Consider the following 21,945-nt stretch of genomic DNA (forward strand, 5'->3'; position numbering starts at 1 on the left):
GCACAGGTAGGTACCCCAAAGGGAGGCACAAGGAGCTGTAGGGTGCAGGGGTGTCTTTGGGTGTCGGAAAAGCTTACCCTCAGTTGGTCGCGGTTGGGGTGGCCCCTGGTTCTGAGTCTGCAGGCGACATCTGGTTCTTCGAGGAGGGTCTTTGGGCACTGGGCTTCAGGTCCCAGTCGCCGGTGGGGAGGTCCTCGTAGTCTTGGTTCCGTTTGGCTCGGCCCGGGCTCGGCGGGTGCAGAGTGGGCTGGTCCGGAGCTTCCTGGCTGGCATCAGGGGGGTTGTTGCAGCAGAGCCTCTGCTGATGGGAGTCCCTATCTTTAGGAAGGTCAAGGCAGGCAAGTCCTCTGGGTGTCCCAAAGTTGCTGGCCGCAGGAGTCACCGGGATTTAAGCAGGAGCAGGTTCCAGGATCGACAGGCCGGTAGGGCTGGGGCCAAGTCAGTTGTTGTCATCCTGTTGTTATCAGCTGTGCGGCGGGTCTTCTTCTTTTTGATCTTCTTTCTTCTTTTGGTATCGGTATCTGAGAAAGGAAGTTTCAGGAGCCCCTAAATACTGAATTTAGGGGCGTTACAGGTAGGGCAAGGACAGTGACCAATAGGTCCCTGTCCTGGGGTGAGTACACCCCCTAGCCTGCTTCCTCTCCTGTGGGAGGGGGGCAGGAGCCTAGCTGGGATTGGGCAGGGCTCCCCATCTACAAGATGTCCGGAGTCGGGGTTGTGCTTCACCTCGTCTCCCCCACCTGAGGGGTGGGGTTGGCACAGACTGGCACCCCCCCCCCCCCCTCCTTCCTAACGTAGTTTTTCCTGCCAGTCTTCCCGCCAGAGTGGGAGTTAGAACTGGTGGGGGCCAGTTGCTGGGTACAGCAAATGGTCTGGAGAAGCTTACAGAGGCGGTATGCCTTTGAAACTCTGGTGCATTTTACATTAAATCTCACACTGGCATCAGTGTGGGTTTAATGTGCTGAGAAGTTTGGTACCAAACTTGTCAGTCTTCAGTGTAGCTATTATGGTGCTGTGGAGTTCGTAATGACAACCTCCCAGCACCATATACTCTTAATGGCATCACTGCGCTTACAGTGTCCAGGAATGGCCCTGGGAACTGCAGGGGTACAGGGCTCATGCACCTGTGCCCACACCTCTGGCATAGGGCACCCAGCTAGAGGGGTGACTGAAGTATGCCAGGGCAGTTGGTTCTGTGGGCATGGCACACAGGGATGTGTGCCCTGACGACTCTTGGTTTAATTCTGTACTTAGGCACTCAGCCTGCAAAGGCATTGTGTGGGTCCCAGGGTACAGGGCCCCTGAGGGTGGCACAATAAGTGCTGCAGCCCTCAGGGGTCTTCTCTGGTCACCATGCCCTGGGTACCTACGGTACCATTTACTAGGGGCTAACAGGTGACAAGAGATGCCAATTGGGTTTTTAGTTACAGCACAGTTTTAGGGAAGGAACACAGGACCTGGGTACCTGGTTGGCAGGAACCCGGGGCACACTCAGTCAAAGCTCATCAGCAGTTCAGAAAAAAAGTGAGGGCATACCAATTGAAGAAAGAGGACACTTTCTCACACCTGTGACTCATCCCCTATATGGGGCCCTGTGTTCGTCCAGGCTGGAGAGGTCCTCTCGCAGACCCTCCTCCACCTTTAGTGTGGCTAGGATATCTATTCTACGTTAAGGAATCTGTGGCTAGTAGTCTCTATCAGATGTACGAGTTACTTACCTTCGGTAACAATGTATCTGGTAGAGACGATTCTAGCCGCAGATTTCTTCACGACTCACCCTTCCTCCCCATTCTGCGAGGAACCTTCATTTGGTCTTCTGCACCCGCCTGCCTCTGGGTTGTTGTCATCTGTGAGTTCCTTTTCTTACTCCCTCGCTAGGGGGATGCTTGTCTTGTTGTTTGCTCCATTTCTTTCTTTCTAACGATTGGTTGATGATTTCCTGGGCACTTCTGCGCCCCTGTCACCTGGTCTCCAGTGTGCTATCTGCTTGAACCCTTCTTTCTTTCGTGGCTTGCCCTTCTGGCTCCTCTGCAGACCTTAGCTCTTTTCAGGAAGATGTCTCTCCCTGCTGGTGTTGTCTGGAGCTGAATTGTCGTTACTGTCCTGTTCTGGCCTTAGTTACCTTCTCTGTTCTAGGCTGTGGTTGCAGACTTCTTCGTCTGCTGTGCAATTTTTCATATGCTTTCTGCCACCAGGGAGGCGGTTGTATTTGTTGCAGGCTTCCTTTGCAGTAGCTGTGCTCTGTTCTTTCATTCCATTGACTTTGGTGACATAGTGCTTGGCACTAAGCTGGATGGTGCTGTTCCTCACCATTCGTTCTTCCCTTTCTGTTTATCAGATTTTATCGCACACTGTTACTATATTCTCACAGTTTTTGTGATGGCTCCGCGTTGTGGCACAGAAAAGTTCTCCGAAGATAACTGAGGTAGGCGCGCTGGGGTGGGACTTATGTATCCTCGCTGTCGTCACGAACGCGAACGTCGTCAGGGCGAAGTCACGTGGTGCCGTCCCCTCAGGCGCGTAGGGATGCTGTGGCAAAAAGTTTTCCGGATCCAGTCTCACGCCTGGGGATAATTCTACATTAAGGAATCTGCGTCTAGAATCCTCTCTGCCAGATACATCGTTACTGAAGGTAAGTAACTCGTACACCTGTTAGAGACTTATGTTAGTTGTAGATTCCTTACCACCGCCCATACTCCCCACTCTGCAAACTGATTTCTAGGGTTAGGGACTCCCTAATTTTGTCACCACAGTGGTGAGTGTCTTTCATGGCTCTGCGCTGCTGGCAAGTCAAGTTCTGACATAAGCATGCATGGGCGGCATCTGTGTAGGTCCTGCACCACCATCCAGATAGACTCGGAGCTGACCTACGCCACCTAACAATGCGCAGGGGTACTGCTGAAGAAAAAATCTCTGAATGCAAACTACAGACAATTAACATATGTTTTTACCAGATACATTGTTACTGAAGGTAAGGAACTTGTTCTTTACGTTGTCTCTTTCTAAAGTCATTAATATAACAAAATAATTTACCATCCCTACAGGGCATGGTAGCACCATCACAGTTATAATGGAAAAGCTTGACTAAATAATTTAAATATCAACAGCAGAACTGCAGATTTGGGCATGTTAAAATCATACCAGTATTCTGAACATACCTTGGATTCTTATTCCACATGCAACTCAGGGGTATCTTTCAACAAAGGTGGTACCATCTTGTACACTCAAGCTTTTTACATTTTTGCTAATTTTATATTATGTTAGACCATTTTGCCGGAGCATGGAACTTGAATTGTTCAGTCACGAAAACTTGCTACCTCCACAATTACAAGAATTAAACTACTGAACACATTGTATGTATTTGCCCGGCCCTTATTGAGTTGCAAAAAAAGTATCTGAAGCCTTTGTTTATTGCCAGCAAGATACGAACAGTAAGGGAAGCCTTAATGTTCTGCTTTTTAGCACATAATTGTCAAGCAATAGGAAGAATAACAACATTTTTAGACTTCTGCTTTTGTTTCCGATCTAGTTATAAGAATGTCTGCGAATGTTAAACTGAAATTTTAAAATGTTATTTTTTTTTAGTGGCAGTCAATTTACTGTCTAGCTGCTTTTTATTACTTTTAGCTATTTATTGTGCAGCTGTTTTATTACTTTTAATTCAATAAACTCATTTTCATATTAAACGAATTTTATATTAATAGTTTTCTCCTCAACCCTCAAAGTATTTTTTTTTTTTGTTATTTAGAGACTCCTCAAACGAATGTTGTACATGTTACACAGCTGGAAAGAGACACCATACTCGTTTGCTTGGATCGTAAGTCACTTTTCATAAGATGTATCTTTGCTAACATGCACTTTTTTTCAGATACCTTTATCGGTTCTCCAACGTCGAGTACTGGCCCTTTCACTAGTAAATTAAATTCCAGAATCTTGTCAACTAATGATGGAATGTCTGCGTGGATTTTAGGTTTTAATTTTCACAATATGCACCTTTTCAGGTTTCCTCCTTCACCCAATTTTTCTGGCAAATCAGCCCTTTTGTTTTGTCTTTTTTTAGTATATAATAAACAGTAGCACGTTTTAGGTCAGCCTCCTTCAACCACCAGCCCCTATGGCTCAGGAACCTTTAGCAGCTAACTGGCGACATTGCCTGTCACATCTTGAATCACCCCTCAGGTGTATTCTAGTCTCATCACCTTACTCTTGGCTATTTCGTTACATGCTTCCTCTTCCATTGAAATGTGTAAGTAATTTGAATGTATTATATAGTGTGGTCGTGTGAGCACACTGTGCAATACATTTACCAACCCATTTAAGACCAGTACGTTTCGTTTGTTAAATCCTCTAGCTCAACCTTGGGTAACTGTGGCTCTGAGCAGCAAGACTTGCACAATAGAACATCTGTAAAGCATTTCAACAGTACCAAAACAATTGAAGTGCACAACACTGAAGAAATCTAAATAGACAGTTTTTTGAGTAATTTTAGACCCCACCACGAAAAAGATCCACTCATGGGTTCCGGAGATATAGATTTACTAGGTACAGTAAATATGCACTTTTTACTCAACCACAAACAAGCATTGGCAAATCCACCAAATTTACCACTTAAAAATTTTTTGAGCAAAAAGCTTTGGCTAGTTGTATTGGAGGTGACCTTATTTTAGGTGACCAACTCTAACAGGGAGGCAGTCAGGGGGACCAGTTAAGCCCTCACAAACAGATTCTTCCCCAGGTTAAACAGTCTTCAGTCAATTCCTGGCTCTTTTATCCTGTAGGTTTCTATGAGAGTGGTCCTGATGCAAGGGATACTGGATGCTGAAGATGCTAAAGTCTGCTTTGGATTCAATGCGGTTGACGGGGTCTTCCTGCGGCTACTCCTTGGTACATGAAGGGAGGTGAGGTTGTCCTGACCACGGTGTCGACATCCCTTGTAGTCCTCTCGGTCTTGTAGAAGTCTAGTCGTCACTGAACTACAAAGAGCCCTGTCTCGCGCTCACAGCCAAATCCTCCCCTGGACGATAACTCGTCTTCTGGGTGACCAAGTTGCACTTTGACGATTCTCCCAGGTCCAGCGGACTCAAGTACAAATTTGAGCATCGAGTTCATATACTAAAACAGTGGAATGTGAAATGGTTACCTAATCAGGACTAATACCCAAGGACGGAGGACCCCAGGGGAAGCACGGAACCACCCATGGTGAGTAGTCCGGGACCGTAAGGCGCCCGGGTGCAGAGTGGTTACACCAGGTCAGACGTCCATAGAGTAACACAGGGTAAGTTGTGATTGGATTTTCATGGTTCTCGGATCCCTTCCTAAAAGACCCCATAGGAACCACTTAGATAAGGAAGGTTGGAGAGTCACCTCATCCGTGGATACCCTGGAAACCTGGATACCTACACTAGGCAATCTGGGTGCCTAGGGGTGAAATGGTATCTGAACCACTCATTGATGCCTTTGGAGGATCAGCAGCTACAGAGTCTTGTGAACCAGGCTGGTGGAACCAAGACGTGGTATGAGAAGAACCTGAAAGCAGAGGGGACAGCCCAACCGGAGGTGACCAGGATGCACAGGAGCACAATACCAGCCCTTTTTGGAGGTTCCTGCTGTAGCACAGGAGCACAATACCAGCCCTTTTTGGAGGTTCCTGCTGTAGCACGGTGAGGTTGAAGCAGCAGCTGTGGAGACCAGGCAACGATGCAGGAGCACAGGAGCCATACACAAGCTCCCACGCTGGTCGATGAGTGCAGGAAGGTCAGTGGCCAGCAAGAGCACCAACAAGCCTTGGCAAACGCAAATAACGGTTTGCGGGAAAAGATGCTGTGTTACAGACCAGCAAGGTCTGTGGATTAACCCAGCAGGGTTAAGTCAGATTCAGCCCCCAGCATGCAGGAGAGCCAGCAGGAATTGATGGAGCCCCCTCGAGCAAAAGGCACAGGGAGTCACAGGGTAGCCTCAATAGCAAACAGGAGATGAAGGCTTTCAATGCAGAGGATGCAGGCAGGGTGTTGTTCTGGGAGAAGCCGTGCAACGCTGGTGGGTGGGACTTCTTGGAGCTCGAAGATCTTTTGGGAAGAGCAAGGGCTTGGCAATGGCAAACAGCTCAGGCAGGCGGTTCACGCCGGCTGACGGTTGATTACAGTTGCATAAGTTGCAGGGAAGACTGGTCATGCCTCTTGAGAACCAACAAACTACCACCTGTGTTGCAGAGCCAGGCGATCCACACGGGACAACAGGATCATCAAACCGGTTGTCAGCGTAGAGGTGCCTGCGGATGCAGGGAAGTGACTCCTTCACTCCAAGGGAAATTCCTTCTAGCTTGGATGTAGGCTGAGTCCTTGGTGACTCGGAAGATGCAAGACCACGGAGTTGCTAACTTGAATAAGCACAGGGACAAAGATACAGCAGGAATATTCCCACAGGGAGAAGTCTTGTATTATGTCCTGGCTTGAAGAACAGCAGAGTTCCAGTGTCCACCAGCAAAAGAGTCTTCAAACAGTCTTCAGACGAGAGCCAGTCGGATCTTGAAGTTGTTGGCAATTGCCTCCCGCGCACCCTGTGATGCAGGCTAAGATAAAGCCTGGTGCCTCGCCCACCGCCTACTAGGCGTGGACGACAGATGGCACATCAAGGCGCCACTATTGGGTAATAATAGCATCCCTGTCAACGGTTAGACCGCAGTTGATGGAAGTGGGCATACAGACTCTGGACCAGGTGTTGATGGATGGTAACATGAAATCCTTTGACCGTCTAGGTGAGGAATTGTTTTTACACTCACAACAGGCCTGGCAGTACCTGCAGTTACAGCACTGCCTGAGGCGCTGTCTCGGTCCTCGCCCTTGGTCTCTTCTGCCCTAGCTGGTAGTTGAATATCTGTTTGTGTGGGGCCGGGTTAGGGGAGTGATGTCTGCTATTCTACGGCACACTCACAAGCCACCTCTTCTCCCAACCTCTCTCACACAGCCTCCAGACTAAGTGACAGGACCGTCTGAAGATCACCATTGAAGAGAAGGAATGGGCTGATGTGCTGGAAGCCTTGGATATGGGAACCCGGGAAGCCCAGTTGAAATTTTGGTTTTTTAAGACACTCCACAAGTGGTATTGGACCCCGACAAAGCTGCAGATGGCTGGACTCCTACCCCACTCAAAGTGTTGGAGATGCCCGGACACCCGCTGCTACCTCACCCACATTCTCTGTGACTTCCCCTTTTTCAGAACCTTCTAATCCTATTTTGGAGACACCTGGGAGCATGCATACTGCTCCTCCTCCCCCTCGCCCCGTTATCTTCCTGCACAACACTAGAGACTCCCTGGACCTCTCTCCTGCAGTGCCGCGATTTCCACACAGCTCTGTCCACGTCCAAGCTCTGCATCCTCTGCTGGTGGAGGTCATCCATATCCCCCTCACAGGAGTACTGGATGATAACGATGATCCAGCCAGGGTCCAACAAGTGCATTATCTACAGCATGCAGGACCAAACAGAGGTATTTGCGCAGACGTAGGCCCGCTTCCTACATGGTGCCCATCAAGGGGGTCCTGCCATAGCCACCCATCCTGTCTCCTTTCGCTGCCCACAAGAAATGCTGTGTGCAACCCATCAGATAGCCGGGCCGTTGATCCTTAGCATCATCCTCCGTGGCCATCAGCCCGAACGTCCAGATTGTGGCACACACTGGGTATCCAGGCCCCATCCCTCCTCTTTCCCCCTCCCCCTCCCCCTTCCCCCACACACCCGCTTCTTTCTTCCCCTTTGTTCCTTCTTTTCCCCCTCAACCCTTCCCCTGCCACGCCACCCCCTCTAGTGATGTTTTTTCCCTCTCTTCCACCACACCCTCTCCCTCACCCAACAGAATGTAGGCAGGCGACCCCCTTCCCAGCATGTGCAGGCACCCCCACACACTCGCAGCCACACATACTGACCCCCCCCGGGTACTCCGCCCATCTAGTCACTATGGTTGCTCCTGGTACCCCCACAGACCGAGGGTCATGGATGCTATTCAACTGGCTTAGCCAGTTAGATGCTCCCAGGGGTCAAGATTCAACATGGCAGAATCAAGTGATCACCTGAAGGAGCTCTGGGCTACTCCCTAGGGGATTGTTCCTGTGCATTGTGCGTCTGCAGTTTCTGCTATTCAGGTCTGGTGGCTCGCGGCTCCAGGAGGAAACCAGTGGAAAAACAGCAGTGCATCGCTGCTCTGCTCCCCTGCTCCCCTGCTGTCCTGCACTGCTTGCCCCGCGCCTCTCAGGAGAAATCCAGCGGTACATCACTGCCCCTCGTGCCACTTGCCTCTCATTCCCTTGGTGGACTTCAGCTCGCCCTGAGCGTATTCTTGGCATCCGGGGGTCCCTGTGCCTTCCGTTGCTCCACTGTTGCACTGCTGGAAGGGACGTGGATGTGGACGCTGCTGCACCCGCTGTATCTCTCTGCTATAAGGCCCGGGAGATGGGGACGCGTGGAGGGACCAGAGAAAGGAAGGACCAAAGCGACCAAGGCATACGAGGCAAACGAGGAGGATATAAAAAAAACGGAGGCTGCTGCCATGGGCACAAGAGAAGGTGAGCGCTCCACAGGAGGAGGAGGAGAGGGTTGGGGGCTAACTGAAAGGAACTTTCTTTTGGGTTACGATTCATTGGTGCACCCCGGAAGTAGCCCTGTACTAGTCAGTCAGAGTGTTCACCAGTCGGGCCGGTATCTACAGATCTACTGCGGACCGCCCCCTATACTTTTTTCAGGACCACTCCACAAAAAGCGAGTTATTAGCGGGGTTATTAGCACCAACTCCCGGAGAAGGTCATCAGGAACTAACGGCTGTTACAGCTACAGACCCAGATGAAGCAGGCGTAAGAATGGAGAACCCTGAGCCTAACTTTATCTAATCCAGGAAGTAGCTTTCGAAAATAACCAGACGTCAGACCTTACAAGAGCCTCAAGCCTATGCCACCTTTAGGGCTTGCGGAATGGTTGTAAGGGAGAGAGCTTTCCATCACCTCATAACAGAACATCTGGAGGGTCCTACACAAGTTCCAGCTACTGACTTCACTCTTCCGGATATAAACTATACACCGCCTCTTCAATCTTCCAATCTATCTCTAATGAAATCTCAAATCAGACAGTACATATGCTATCTAGTACTCCAAGTAATCTTGTAGAAGTTGTTCAAAGCTTCTCACAACCTCCCGAATTCCCGTCATTCATCATGCCGCAATTTGTAAACTGGCAAGATACCATCTCAAATACCATTTTATCACTGCAGAAAATTATGGACTCCATACTATCACTTTTAGAAAAGAACATGGAAAATGCAGACAAGATACTAGAAACTCAAACTGGAATTTTACAATACCTCGTAGACAAAAAAGGAAAAAACAATCTACTCAATCTTCTCAAGTCATCCAAACGCATTCTTTAAACTTACTGGCTGACAATGGCAGAGAAGATATGTGTCGCCTTAACCCCTCAGTTTTCAGCAATCCCTCTTCGTAAAAAAAGCACAAGGGTGACACAGACAGGGGGATTTCAAGCTAAACAGAAACAGAAATTCAACTGTTCCATTGGTGACAAAATCTATTCTATCTGAAACCTTTTTAAAGACCCTCTAAAAACCACCCAAATCGCCATACCTTTATTTCCAATTTTTTCTCAAAAAGAGCGACATGGAGATCCTCTCCTCCCTCAAACAAACGTTGAAAAAGGGTCTGGGGAAGTTCCCATCTCAAAACAGATAACTCAAAAAGAGTCCTCGACATCGCCCCCCCCAAAAAAAAAAAGGGAAACACAACCAAGGGCTCTCTAAAAAAAAAGAAAATCAAAAAGAAAAGAACTAAGCGAAGAATAATGAGAAGATCCTCAAGAAAAGCTAAGTTCGCTCAAATATGCTCCTCAAAGCAGGCACTGTTTCTTTCCAATTTTTCTGCTCTTCGCACACTGTTCCCATGCTTCCACAGTTTTTTATCTGGTGGTTCAGCGTTGTGGTGCGGAAAAGTTCTCGTAGGCGAGCCGGGGCGGGTCTGACGTCCCGTACGCTGACGACGCCTGGGCGGAGTCACGTGATGTCGCCCCGCCCTCCCTGACGCGCAGGGATGCTGTGGCAAAAAAGTTTCCGGATCCAGTCTCACGCCTGGGGATAATTCTACATGAAGGAATCTGCGGCTAGAATCGTCTCTACCAGATTCATCGTTACCCAAGGTAAGTAGCTCATACTTCTTTTCCAAATAAATTATTCTGCTCAGTGGCAATTGTTGAGTTCTGGTCCAATGTAGGTCCAGCCATAATAATTAAAGAGCAAGACCTTCTCCACAAAAACTGATTTGACATGTCCATTGTCAAACAAACAAGTTCTGCCGTTAATCAACTAAAAGAATTAGGAGTTGTGGTCCTCTCTAATAACAATAACTAGCAGTACACGGGCTGTATAACATCGAAGTACAAGCAGGACAGCCCTCTGATGATCTCCTTTAAAGACGGAGTGCGCAGAATCTGGGCTGTTCTGATACAAGACAAACATCACACCCAAATGAAATTTCCTGGGCATAGATCGCTGGCTCATTAAACAGTAATAAGTCGGGCAAAGATTTAAAACTGCCTTTTTAGCAGCAACTTAAAAATAGTGTCTTGGAATATAGCGGGGAAAACTCATGAAAATGTGTCTTTTATATTGGAAAATTCACCACCTATTGTGTTGCTGCAAGAAACTTGGTCCTTGGTGCCTTTCTCGCAAAAAGATTATTTTGTGTTTGTCACTGCAGCAGAGGTCTCAAGAAGAGGACACTGAAAAGGGGGTCTAGCTATCCTATTAAAAGAAGAAATCGATTGGGATCCAGAAGAAATTGAGCTTTCGCTCCCATTTGTGCAATGCATCAGTATTAAGTGCCGGAAGGAAATAATGGGGCCTATTTCAGACCTTTCACTTTTAAACAACTACATTCTGCCTGGATCCCCAAATGACCTCATCTTGGCAAAAACCTTCATGAAAATTGATCTAACCCTAAAAGCAAGGGAGTATCCCCCGATGATAATAGCTGGGGACTTTAACGAGAAAATCTCTGATGCCTTATTTAACAACAAGGGGAAGTCCCCTCAAGAAATAGCATGTTTAACTCCTACCCCCGCATAAGATAAAAGCAGATAATCAGGAAACGCCATTATCTTAAACGGGAGAATTGACAGAGATATTCCAGCCGCATACGCTAGATTGGGTTCCTTTAATTCTTCTATTCTAGATGATCTCATTTGTAGTTTAGATTTGTTCGCGAAAGTCCAAATATTCTCCATTCAGCTTATACATGAAAGTGATCATGCATATTTAACCACAGGAATTGACAGTCCACACCCCCTGTGGCTTTACGTACTTTAGAAGGCCGGGTAGTTATAAATCAAACAAGCATTGGCATAGCCAATAGGTCTCGCCTTTGGGACCTTATAAGTGTTTAGTCATTCAACAGTTGATGTTGATGCACCAAGGATATTGTGCTGCATAACTAAATACTTATAAGGACCCAAAAGCAAGAACTATTGTCTATGCCAATGCTTGTTTTATATAGTGCAAACTCTGAATTCAACCTCTTGCAGGTGCTTCAAAATAAGTAGTTAAGGACAATAAGGCACAGTGGGATGAAACGGGTTGCCCAGTATCAAACAATTTGCACATGAGGACTGAAAGAAGTTAAGAAACCCTACATCTCAAGCAATGTGGTATTAAATGATACAAAAAGAAGTAGCTCTCCCTCAAATGAGCCTCCAGCATCTGTGGTGCTAAACTTCAGTAAACATCTTGAACAGGTGAGAGAAGACACGGCCTTCTGAAAGGAATAAACATCGGGATCGGATTGGCACCACTATCAAGTGGCATGTTGGTAAACCAAACAACTTTAATTTAGATTTCTTAGTTGGCTTGCATGTGTTTTTGGTGGTCGGGGTTGAAGCTAACCCAAGCTATGTAAATCCTTTCCAAACGTGATGGCACTTAACGCACACACACTGGAAGCATTTAGGCATCAGAACATTTATTTAGAATGGGCCTGGGCAGCAGAGCTCATTTTTGGTGGTCTCATTCTATACCATCCTATTCTATAATAGGCCGGAGTACCTTTGAATTATAAAGCTATAAGAATACACTAAGTTTTTAGACTGTATCTGTGTTTCCATCTGCCAGCCATGTCTTGGAATCACTCTTGAATTCTATGGCAACATCTAAGAGTCAAGCATACAAAAGGAATAACTCGGTTATTCAATGGGAGTGAAATAGTAAATTCAAATAAGTGAATGAGCTAAAAACAAAATCTGACAATAGCACATAATAGGACATTAATGAAAGTGGTCAAATGATATAGATGGCAACACTGGATAGAATTTAGTTTGGGATTTTAGTCAAGGAGCTAGGAGAATTGAGATCTAAATCTAGCTTTACACTGTTACCAAGAATGTTGGTAATAAACACGGTTTAAAAAAATCTCACAGTATTTTGGCTTGAATACCTTAGAGTTCAAATTTAAGACTAAGAGTCCCAGTACCCCATATATTTCCAATGCCTGCTACCACACAGATTGGAATTATGAGTTTTTTTTTAAATATCGCCCCTGATAAATACTGGGTATGGTAAAATCAGCATGCCTGGATACATTTTGGCAGGTGAGGCCCATCAAAATGTATTGGGGGACGGGGGAGGATTGTGTGTGCTAGACCAACACAATCCCAATTGTGTGCCCCATGTACAAAGACAAAAGCTCTAATATGTGATATTTATGACATAATACCATTCAAACACTTTAGTGACGGACGATACACTGTGTGTCACTTGGGGTCTACAATACTGGCTGGGGGTTTTAGACACGTTTGGCATTCCCCACACTGATGTCTATTATCACCACTATTCCATTTTCCAACAACACGTATAAACTCGACTGGTCGTGCAATATGTGCGGCATGCGCTAAAACGATTGGCTTTGTAATTGGATGACAGTCGGCGTGCGTAATATAGTCCGCCAATTACCGAGCTGCTCCCTAAGTGACCGTTGCACGTAACATACGCTGACCCGTTCTGGCCCAACATAGCGTCAAAATAGAGAGCAGAGACGTATATTGGGCACTCCTGCAGCCAATTAGGAACCGCAGTGCAGCAGACAAAAAGAACTGGATGTGCTGTCCTGAGGTCTGAACAGGCTGGCCAGGAACGGCGAATGACTGATATAAGGTAACTTTCTCAGAACCTCAGTGTAGTGATTAGAGGGGCACTGTGTTTGATATTTTAGTCGCTGTTATTTAATATTATCCAGTTTACAAACAAGGATATGGGGACTGAAGGCTGAACTGCGTTGCCAGACTTGACCCTTGAAGTATACTTCATAGCAGATAGAATCTGGGTCGACACGCAAATCGCAGTAAAAAACAGAAACATTAAAACATTTTGAAACATAATTGCTGCTCAAATGGGGATATGAAAGTCAGCCCAAGCAACCCCAGTATCATCATCAGAATGGGAAAAGCACATCCTCAGACTTAATAAATCTAATCCCCAAAACCAGGTTTCCCCTGGCCAGTGTTCTGTACAGAAGGGACAATTTGAGCAGGACTCATTAAAAATCTCAGCAACACAGATCTCCGCTTTCATAAACTCAACTAGGTCATCTGCAGCTTTAGGCCCGGACAATATCCCAATCAAAGTCCTACAAAAAAATACAGATGACTGGAGTAAATTCCTAGCTCCACTCTTCCAACACTGTTTTGAGTGTGGGGAAAATACCAAAATCTCAGCGGGGGAGCATAGTGGTTCTTCTAAAAAGAGGCTTAAGATCGAACCCATCAAACTATAGACAAATTGCCCCCCTTGATGCTACAGGGAAGATCGTCGCAGCTTGTGTTTTGGAGCATCTAAAAGACTGGGCATTTTCGAATAATGTGATCCCTATGACGCAGGTCGGATTCCGCCCAAAACACTCAACTTTGGATAACATTGCCATTCTTCAGACTGTCCTAGATAAACATGTTATGTTGAACTCACAAATATTATACTGTGCTTTTTTTCGACTTTTCAACCGCTTTCAATAGTGTTGACCGACAAGAGCATTTAGGGATTCCCACAGATCTTCTTACTGTAATTATCTTACTGCACACGGTAACATGGTGTAGAGTTCAAATGGGGGGAGAAAAGGGCTCAACCAATCCAATCCCTACGATGAATGCCTTGAAACAGGGTTGCCTACTAACACCCATATTATTTTCCATCTCCATAAGTGACCTACCAGGCGCTTTTCCCTAATTAATAACTCTCCCCCAAAATTAGCACAGCTCGATATTCATTGCTTAATGTATGCTGACGATTTTGTCATATTCTATTGCACCCCTATTGGTTTGCAAAGAAATCTAAATGAACTAAATCAATATGCAAAAGAAAATTTCTTGGTCCCAAATATATCTAAAACTAAAATATTACCTTTTAGTGGAAGAAGGAAATCTCTACCTTTCTGATAGATACATCTGCCGTGTGGATTCCTCACCTTGTGAATATCCCCTTGCGTCAGCAACATTCGGAAATTCTTTTCGTAACCTCGCGCCGACGTGGACTTGGACGTCATAGAGACATGGCATCGCACGCGACTCCGCTGACGTCACCGACGCCTACAATAGGCCCACGCCGGCGTGATGACATCAGTTCCCTTTTTTCCGCGTCGTCGACGCTAACGGTTATCGGGAATCTCTGTAGCCAACTAGTACTTTGTTGCCTTTTTTTTGCCATTTTCTGCTTCTCTATATCCTGTCTCTTCGACGATGTCATCTAAGAAGACCGGCTTCAAGCCCTGCAGGGAGTGCGGTAAAATGATGTCTATTACCGACCCGCATGATGACTGCATCTAGTGTTTAAGTTCCGACCATGATGTGGATGGTTGTTCTTCATGTCGGAAGATGAACCCAAAGGCCCTGAGGGAAAGAGAGGCAAAGCTCCTGGTTGCGACGCTGAAGGCTGGGAATGAGAAGTCGTCGAGGTGTCGTTCTCGAAGGGCGAGGTCGAGGTCTGGATCTCGAGAGGGGTCGTCTTCGAGGTCAGCTTCGGATCATGCTTCGAAGTCAAAGAAGAAGCATAAGAAGAGGAGACATGAGTCCCGACATCGTTCCGGTAAGGAGTCTGGCTTGAGGTCGAGGTCACCGAAGAAGGTACATTCTAAGGTGGTTACTCTGGATGTCTCAGAGCCTGAAGGTGAAGCCTCACCTTCGGAGTCGCATGGGCGGTCTTCGACTCCGGCTACGAATCCGTCTCCGGCCCGAGAAGAGGAAGAGGCCCAGGAGGATGTGGATTCAGTGCCTGTCGAAGAGCCGAATCCGATCCCTCCTCAGGACCGGCCTGAGGGTTTTCAGCCGCCCTTTCCTACCCTAGGCCAGGACCCTTTGGCGTTTCTGAACGCTATGTATCGCGTCTTCTCAAGGGCGTGGTACCCCTCTGGTGCACCTTCCGGTCCCATGGGTCCTTTGGCTTTCAGTTTGGGAGTTCCTCACTCCTATCCTCCAGCTCCGTTTATGCCTTATATGCCGGCTCCGACGCCGCCTTGGCAGTTTACGGCTCCGCCGAGGTCGTCGACGCCGATTCCGGCGTCGCCCGCTCCAGATCGTCCTCGAGGGCATTCCACTGTGCCATCGGATTCGATACCGGGGTCGATACCGAATCCGTCGGAGCCGCTGGTGGATCCGGCTGCGAGGCGTGTGAAGGAGAGGTCCAGAAGGGAGGCTCAACGCCTTTTGGAAGAGCAAAGGTACTTGGATTCACATTCTGATGTTGAAGAAGGTGAATTGAGGAGAGCTGTTTTGAGGAGTTGGCTGATGCAGGAAGCTTGGATTTCTCTCCAGAGTGGGAGTTGCCCTCAGGCTCTGGTGCTCCTTCTAAGGATGTCCAACCTTACCATTTGGTTATGAGGAAGGCTGCTGAACTTCTTCAATTAACTTTGCCAACGGTGGAGTTTAAATCCAATATCCTCACTGAGGTTTTGCATTCTCTGAATTCCGTGGTGGAACCTTTGCTTCCATTTAATGATGCCTTGACGGATCCCATTTTGGAGGTGTGGAAGAAACCATTGTCAGCTCCAGCGGTTTCTAAGAGTGTGGCGAGAAGGTACAGGGTTGCAACTGAAGACCCTGCTTTTTTGTCTTCTCATCCTTCGCCTGAGAGCCTGGTCATTCAAGCAGCCTGTTCTAAGAAGAGTGTTAGTGCCTTTCCCCAGGTTCCTTGTGAAAAGGAAGCAAAGAAACCAGATCAGGTTGCTAAAAAGACCTTTTCATCGGCAAGCATGGCGTTGAAGTCGACTAATGCCACTTGTCTGATGGGGAGATATGTGCATGCCCTTATGGATTCTTTGCGTGTCCTGGTTCCTAAGGTTCCTGATGCCAGCAGGAAGGATTTTGAGGAAGTGATCTCTGATACTCAGGCGGCGGCTCGCCAGGTTATACAAAGTGGTCTGGGCACTGCGGACTTTGTGGCGCGTATCATGGGCACTGCTGTTGCCACTAGAAGGTCAGCTTGGCTGAAATCCTCAGACTTTTCGGCTGATGTTCAGGCGACCTTGCTGGATCTTCCTTTTGATGGTTCTGGTCTCTTTCGGAAGAAAGCTGATGCGGCCCTGGAGAGATTTAACCCTTTCGATGCTGATGACGAGCTCAGCTCGTCATCACCCACGGGTGTCGTGTGCTGATGACGAGCTGAGCTCGTCATGACACCAGCAAAATGGCAATTTCCAGCACAGGAGGGAGAAAACGCCTAGCAGCCAAGGTGTTAAGGACAGCAGAGTGACAGCCAAGTCTTTAGGTCTCCAGATCAGGGGCTCTTCGACCAACAGGAGGTTCAGGGGCTTTGGTCGCTCATCCTTTCGGAATTACCCACAAGGTCAGCAGCAGCAGCAACAACAGCAGCAGCAGCAACAATTCTATGTACAGGTCGTACAGGGGAAAGCAAAGAGCACGTCCTCGTGGACGTCAGGCCTCTTCCTCCTCTTCTTCCAACCCCCCTGCCTCAGAAAAGCAGCCCTAGATCCACTATTCAGGATCATGTGGGTCCGGTGGGGGGTCAGCTTACCCATTTTCTACAGGATTGGGAATCGGTTACATCAGATCTTTGGGTTCTCAATCTTTTAGAAAATGGGTATGCCCTTCCCTTTCGGGAATTCCCTCCGAATTACCCTCCTTGCCAAGGCTTTTGCACCGAGGAACATCTGTCTCTTCTGCAGGAGGAGGTGCTAACTCTGTTACGAAAGGGTGCGATAGAGGTGGTCCCAGAGCAGGAAAGGGGTCAGGGATGCTACTCCCGGTATTTCCTGATTCCCAAGAAGGATGGCAGACTTCGTCCAATCCTGGATCTCAGGATCTTGAATCTCTATCTGAAACAGGAGAAATTCAAGATGCTCACCCTTGCTCAGGTTCTTCAAGCGCTGCTAGAAGAAGACTGGATGGTGTCGCTCGACTTGCAAGATGCGTATTTCCACATCCCAATCCTGAAGTCGCACAGGAAGTATCTCCGTTTTACGGTGGGATCGCAACAATACCAGTTTGCGGTCCTTCCGTTTGGTCTTACTACTGCGCCTCGAGTCTTCACCAAGGAGATGGCGGTGGTGGCAGCACATCTCAGAAGGTCGGGGATCCCGGTATTCCCTTATTTGGACGACTGGCTGATCAAAGCAGAGTCGTCAGAGAAGGTGCTCCATCATCTGCGGGAGACTACCCAGTTGTTGTACAGGTTGGGTTTTTCAATAAATGTGCCCAAGTCTCACCTGGTGCCCTCCCAGCGCAACCTGTTCATAGGTGCTGTACTGGACCCAACTGTATGTTGTGCATTCCCTCCTCCTCAAAGGATTCGCGACATACAGAAAATGATTCCTTTATTTTGCAATGGAGCGGTCGTTCCAGTCCTGAAGGTCCTTCGCCTGCTCGGTCTGATGGCTTCATGCATTCTGTTGGTCAACCATGCACGCTGGCACATGAGGGCACTCCAGTGATGCCTCCGCAGGCAGTGGTATCAGCACAACGGGGATCTCAGGGAGTCGGTGAGGATCTCCAGAGAAGCTGCTGCGGATCTGTCTTGGTGGGGCGTGGAAGGCAACCTGTCTCAAGGGAAGCCTTTTCAGCTGCCTCCTCCGGTGGCCACAGTAATATCGGATGCATCCACTCTAGGGTGGGGTGCTCATCTGGGGGATCTGGAGGTCAAGGGTCTTTGGCTTCACATCAACCTTCTGGAATTGCGGGCGATACGTCTGGCGCTCAAGGCCTTCCTCCCTTCCCTTTGCGGCCGGTCTTCTTAGATGACATTGTCGAAGAGACAGGATACAGAGAAGCAGAAAATGGCAACAAAAAGGCAACAAAGTACCAGTTGGCTACAGAGATTCCCGATAACCGTTAGCGTCGACAACGCGGAAAAAAGGGAACTGATGTCATGACGCCGGCGTGGGCCTATTTTAGGCGTCGGTGACGTCAGCGGAGTCGCTTGCGATGCCGTGTCTCTATGACGTCCAAGTCCACGTCGTCGCGAAGCTACGAAAAGAATTTCCGAATGTTGCTGACGCAAAGGGATATTCACAAGGTGAGGAATCCACAGGCAGATATAGTATCTACCAGAAAAAGCGTTACCGAAGGTAAATAACTTGTTCTTCACATAGTCTGTGGGAGGTATCCTAATTGAGACAGTGAACGAGTATATCTACTTGGGCCTTATCTTTACGTATAACTTACAAGACACTTCCCATCTCAAACATCTAGGGCAAAAGGCAGATTCTCCTGTCGGGGCACTACAGAGATTTTATTACTCAACGGGCAATAGACATTTTAAATCTTTGCTGGAGGGCTATGGAATAAAAATCCCACCTATTTTATCTTACACCATGGAACATACACAAATTAAAACCTGGCAATCAATAAAAGTAAAGAAAGGGATTATCCTTCGGAATTTGTTAAAAGTAACCCAATCCGTCTCTGTGCAAGCTCTACGGCTTGAGCTCTCTCTAACGAGCATATTTGCTCGAGTTGTCTCCAATATCATAAGGTGGGCCTATAAACTCCTTCATGCAGCTCCAGACACATTAAGACATATATGAAAATTGTAGACTTTTAGAGATGATGCATCCCGGTACACCTCTCAATAAGAACCTTTTAAAAGCCCTTGAGGTGTCACAGTGCACTGTTGCAGTTTTGCAGGCTTTGTCTCCAGCGCACTTGAAGCTCTTCTTAAAACATATGACGCAAAGAATAAGCTATGAAATGGACAAAGAATATTGTATCCAATTAAAGCATTACAAATCTTTCTCGGAAAACATAGTATTTAAAACTCCCAAACAATATTTACAGTTTCAGCTAGAGCACTGTGTAAAGCGCTGTATTCTTCTTTTGCGATTGGGAATTCTCCCTTTAAAAACATATACAGCTAGATGGGACACCACAAACAATTCTCTAGGCAAATGTGACTTATGCTCTCAGCCCACAGTCCGTGGCCCCCCTCCCGGCCTGAGGAGTTCCACAGCGGGGGTCCGGCAACATCAATCACCAACATCATCAATCACCAAAAGAGCATGGTGTGTGCCGTTTTTAACGCCCACTGACTCCCAACAACCGCTACAGCTACAGCCACAGCAGTCCCAGCATACAGGCGTACCGGGGGCGAAGCCCGGGCCAAGGGCGAGCCCGTCCACGCCCATTGAAGCCCGGAGGAGGCTGGGCTGGGCCCCCCCTCTGACACCTAGGAAATCTGGTAAGGTAAAGCGCCCACCTAAGATTTACCCTGTGTTTTCTTGACATTTACAGCCATGAATAGTTTTTAAAACCTGCTTGTCCTTACGTCATTGACTGTGCACACTTGGACCATACTATAGTTCACAAAAGCAAGCAGGATGAGTAAACGAGGTGAAAAAAGCATAAGGGGGACTCTGGACTCTTCTCTGACTCGGCCACATCAGTTCTGGCACATGAAATCGAATTACCAGAACGTCGATTATTGCTGGAACCCCCAAACTACAAAAGATTATCACTGGGTGCGTCAGAGCCACATATTACCCTATGCGAAACTCCGCCACTAGAAAGGGGTAATGAAGATACTGTAAGCACGGGACTTATACCCCAAAAAGTGGCTGTGGGTGGTATCCAACAAAGAGTTTCCTCGAGGATGGCAGCCACTAAAAAACCTGTGAAGCCTAATACAGACGTTGTACAAAAGAGAAAGGGGGGTGGGGGCCGCAGAGACCGAAATCAGCAAAAGCCCCGAGCATAAACAAACATGAGGGGGGGCTGCCTCGAAGTGACTCAGCAAGACTTAATGGGCACAGGAATAGAGGATCTGGCTCCCTGCCCTGCTTTGCCTGAAATAATGTGGTATAGATTTGAAACACATGTCTGCACTATGTTAAAACATATTTTATTGAAATTAACTCAGATTGAGAAAAAACGAACTGCATTTGAACACCAAGCCACAGAAAATCGATGCGCATTAGAGGCAGAACATATTTTGGCCAAAAAATGGACAGACAGCTCCCAATAGCTCAGGAGAGACCCAGAATTGATCCTAGTACAACCCATTAATTCATGACCCTGAAACTATAAATAGGGATCAGCTTAGAAGAGAAAATCAGGAAGGTCTAACTACAAATACACCACAAGGTACACTTTCCCATAAGATTAGCAGAAATATGGGGCTTTCAACTTCTAATAAAACGACCGACCCAGGTGAAAATAGAACCCGGGAGGTGACGTACCCTATTACAGTACCCAGAGGACAAAACAGTACACGGACAGGTCTGGGAAGCCAAAAAGAAATGAGTGTGGGTTTGATTGGCCAGTAGACCGATGTACAGACCCTTCACCTACCCCCAGCAGCGGCACCTTTGGCAATATTTTTGGGGAATGTGCCCCCGCTACGAAGGGGGCAGCTAGAATCAACACCCCAATTAATGTCTAAAGCGTAACATTGGCTAACTCAAAATTTGAAGGTGGTGGGTGGCATATGCAAGAACATTGCAACCCAGATGATTATGGTGAGAAGAGTACATTGGGCGAGTCCAACCAGGAAAGAATTATTGGGAGACTGTGTTGTCCTAAATTTTAATAATGAATCTGTTGTCGGCTTTCTCCTGGAGCAACTAGGTAATGATTATATTTAAAAAATCAAGTATCGTCGTCTTGCCATTGGGCTTTTTTTACAAACCCTCCTTTTCATTTAGTCCAACGAGTCATCTATGGCCCAGAGAAGGACAATGGGGGTGGGCACCCTCGTGAGAAATTATAATAAGATCATGGACTGGAGGTATAAGAACAGATATGCCCCCTGTCTGATCTTGATGCTTGTGATTGACTACACCCAGCACTCACAAGCGCACCACCATGTGAAGAAGGGCAACGTTTACTTGTTCAGGCTAATAGTGTGAGCCCACAACTACCCCCCACAAGAAAGGAGAGAAAAAGAAATGTCCTGAATAAAGCCTCTTGGAATGTGGCTGGCATCGCACATAAGTTGAGTGATACAAATTGGTTAAAGACATGGCAGTATCAAGATATAGCATGTTTCCAGGAAACACGGGCCATGGAACCTGTATTTATAAATGGCTACCGATCCTTCCAGAGCCAGGCAATTCCATCTATCTCAGGGAGGGCAAAGGGGGGAATCCTGACCCTAATGAAGAACGATGCACCCATAAAGGTAAAGTCACAATCATATCCTAATCAAAAATTCCACATTTTGACATTGGAGATATGCCAAGAAGGGGTATAGGTCCCGATAAATTGTTACACTAATAGATTTGGTCCAAAAATGCATAAAACAGTGGCGGAAATTGATAAAGTAATTACAGAGATTATGAGTAATAAAACCTCTAATGTTGGCATCATATGGTAAGTTGACTTTAAAATCCACTCCTGTAATTACAAAAATTCCCCAGTATGCGGGGTAGAGAATATGAGGGGAAACCCCATACATCACTTCTTACACACCAAA

At 47.2% G+C, this 21,945-nt stretch overlaps 1 protein-coding gene across 8 annotated transcripts in view; it reads left to right on the plus strand.

The window, feature by feature from the left end:
- The window catches only part of MAP4K3 (mitogen-activated protein kinase kinase kinase kinase 3), a 1,209,829-nt gene that overhangs the window by 988,115 nt on the left and 199,769 nt on the right, over positions 1–21,945 (plus strand). For all 8 annotated transcript variants that reach the window (XM_086927230.1, XM_086927231.1, XM_086927232.1 and 5 more), the window contains one exon: positions 3,749–3,817. In XM_086927230.1, the coding sequence (XP_086783356.1) occupies positions 3,749–3,817 (69 nt within the window). The remainder of the gene's footprint in view (positions 1–3,748; positions 3,818–21,945) is intronic.

This window comes from Lissotriton vulgaris, chromosome 6 (assembly GCF_964263255.1).
Source record: "Lissotriton vulgaris chromosome 6, aLisVul1.2, whole genome shotgun sequence".
NCBI lineage: Eukaryota > Metazoa > Chordata > Amphibia > Caudata > Salamandridae > Lissotriton > Lissotriton vulgaris.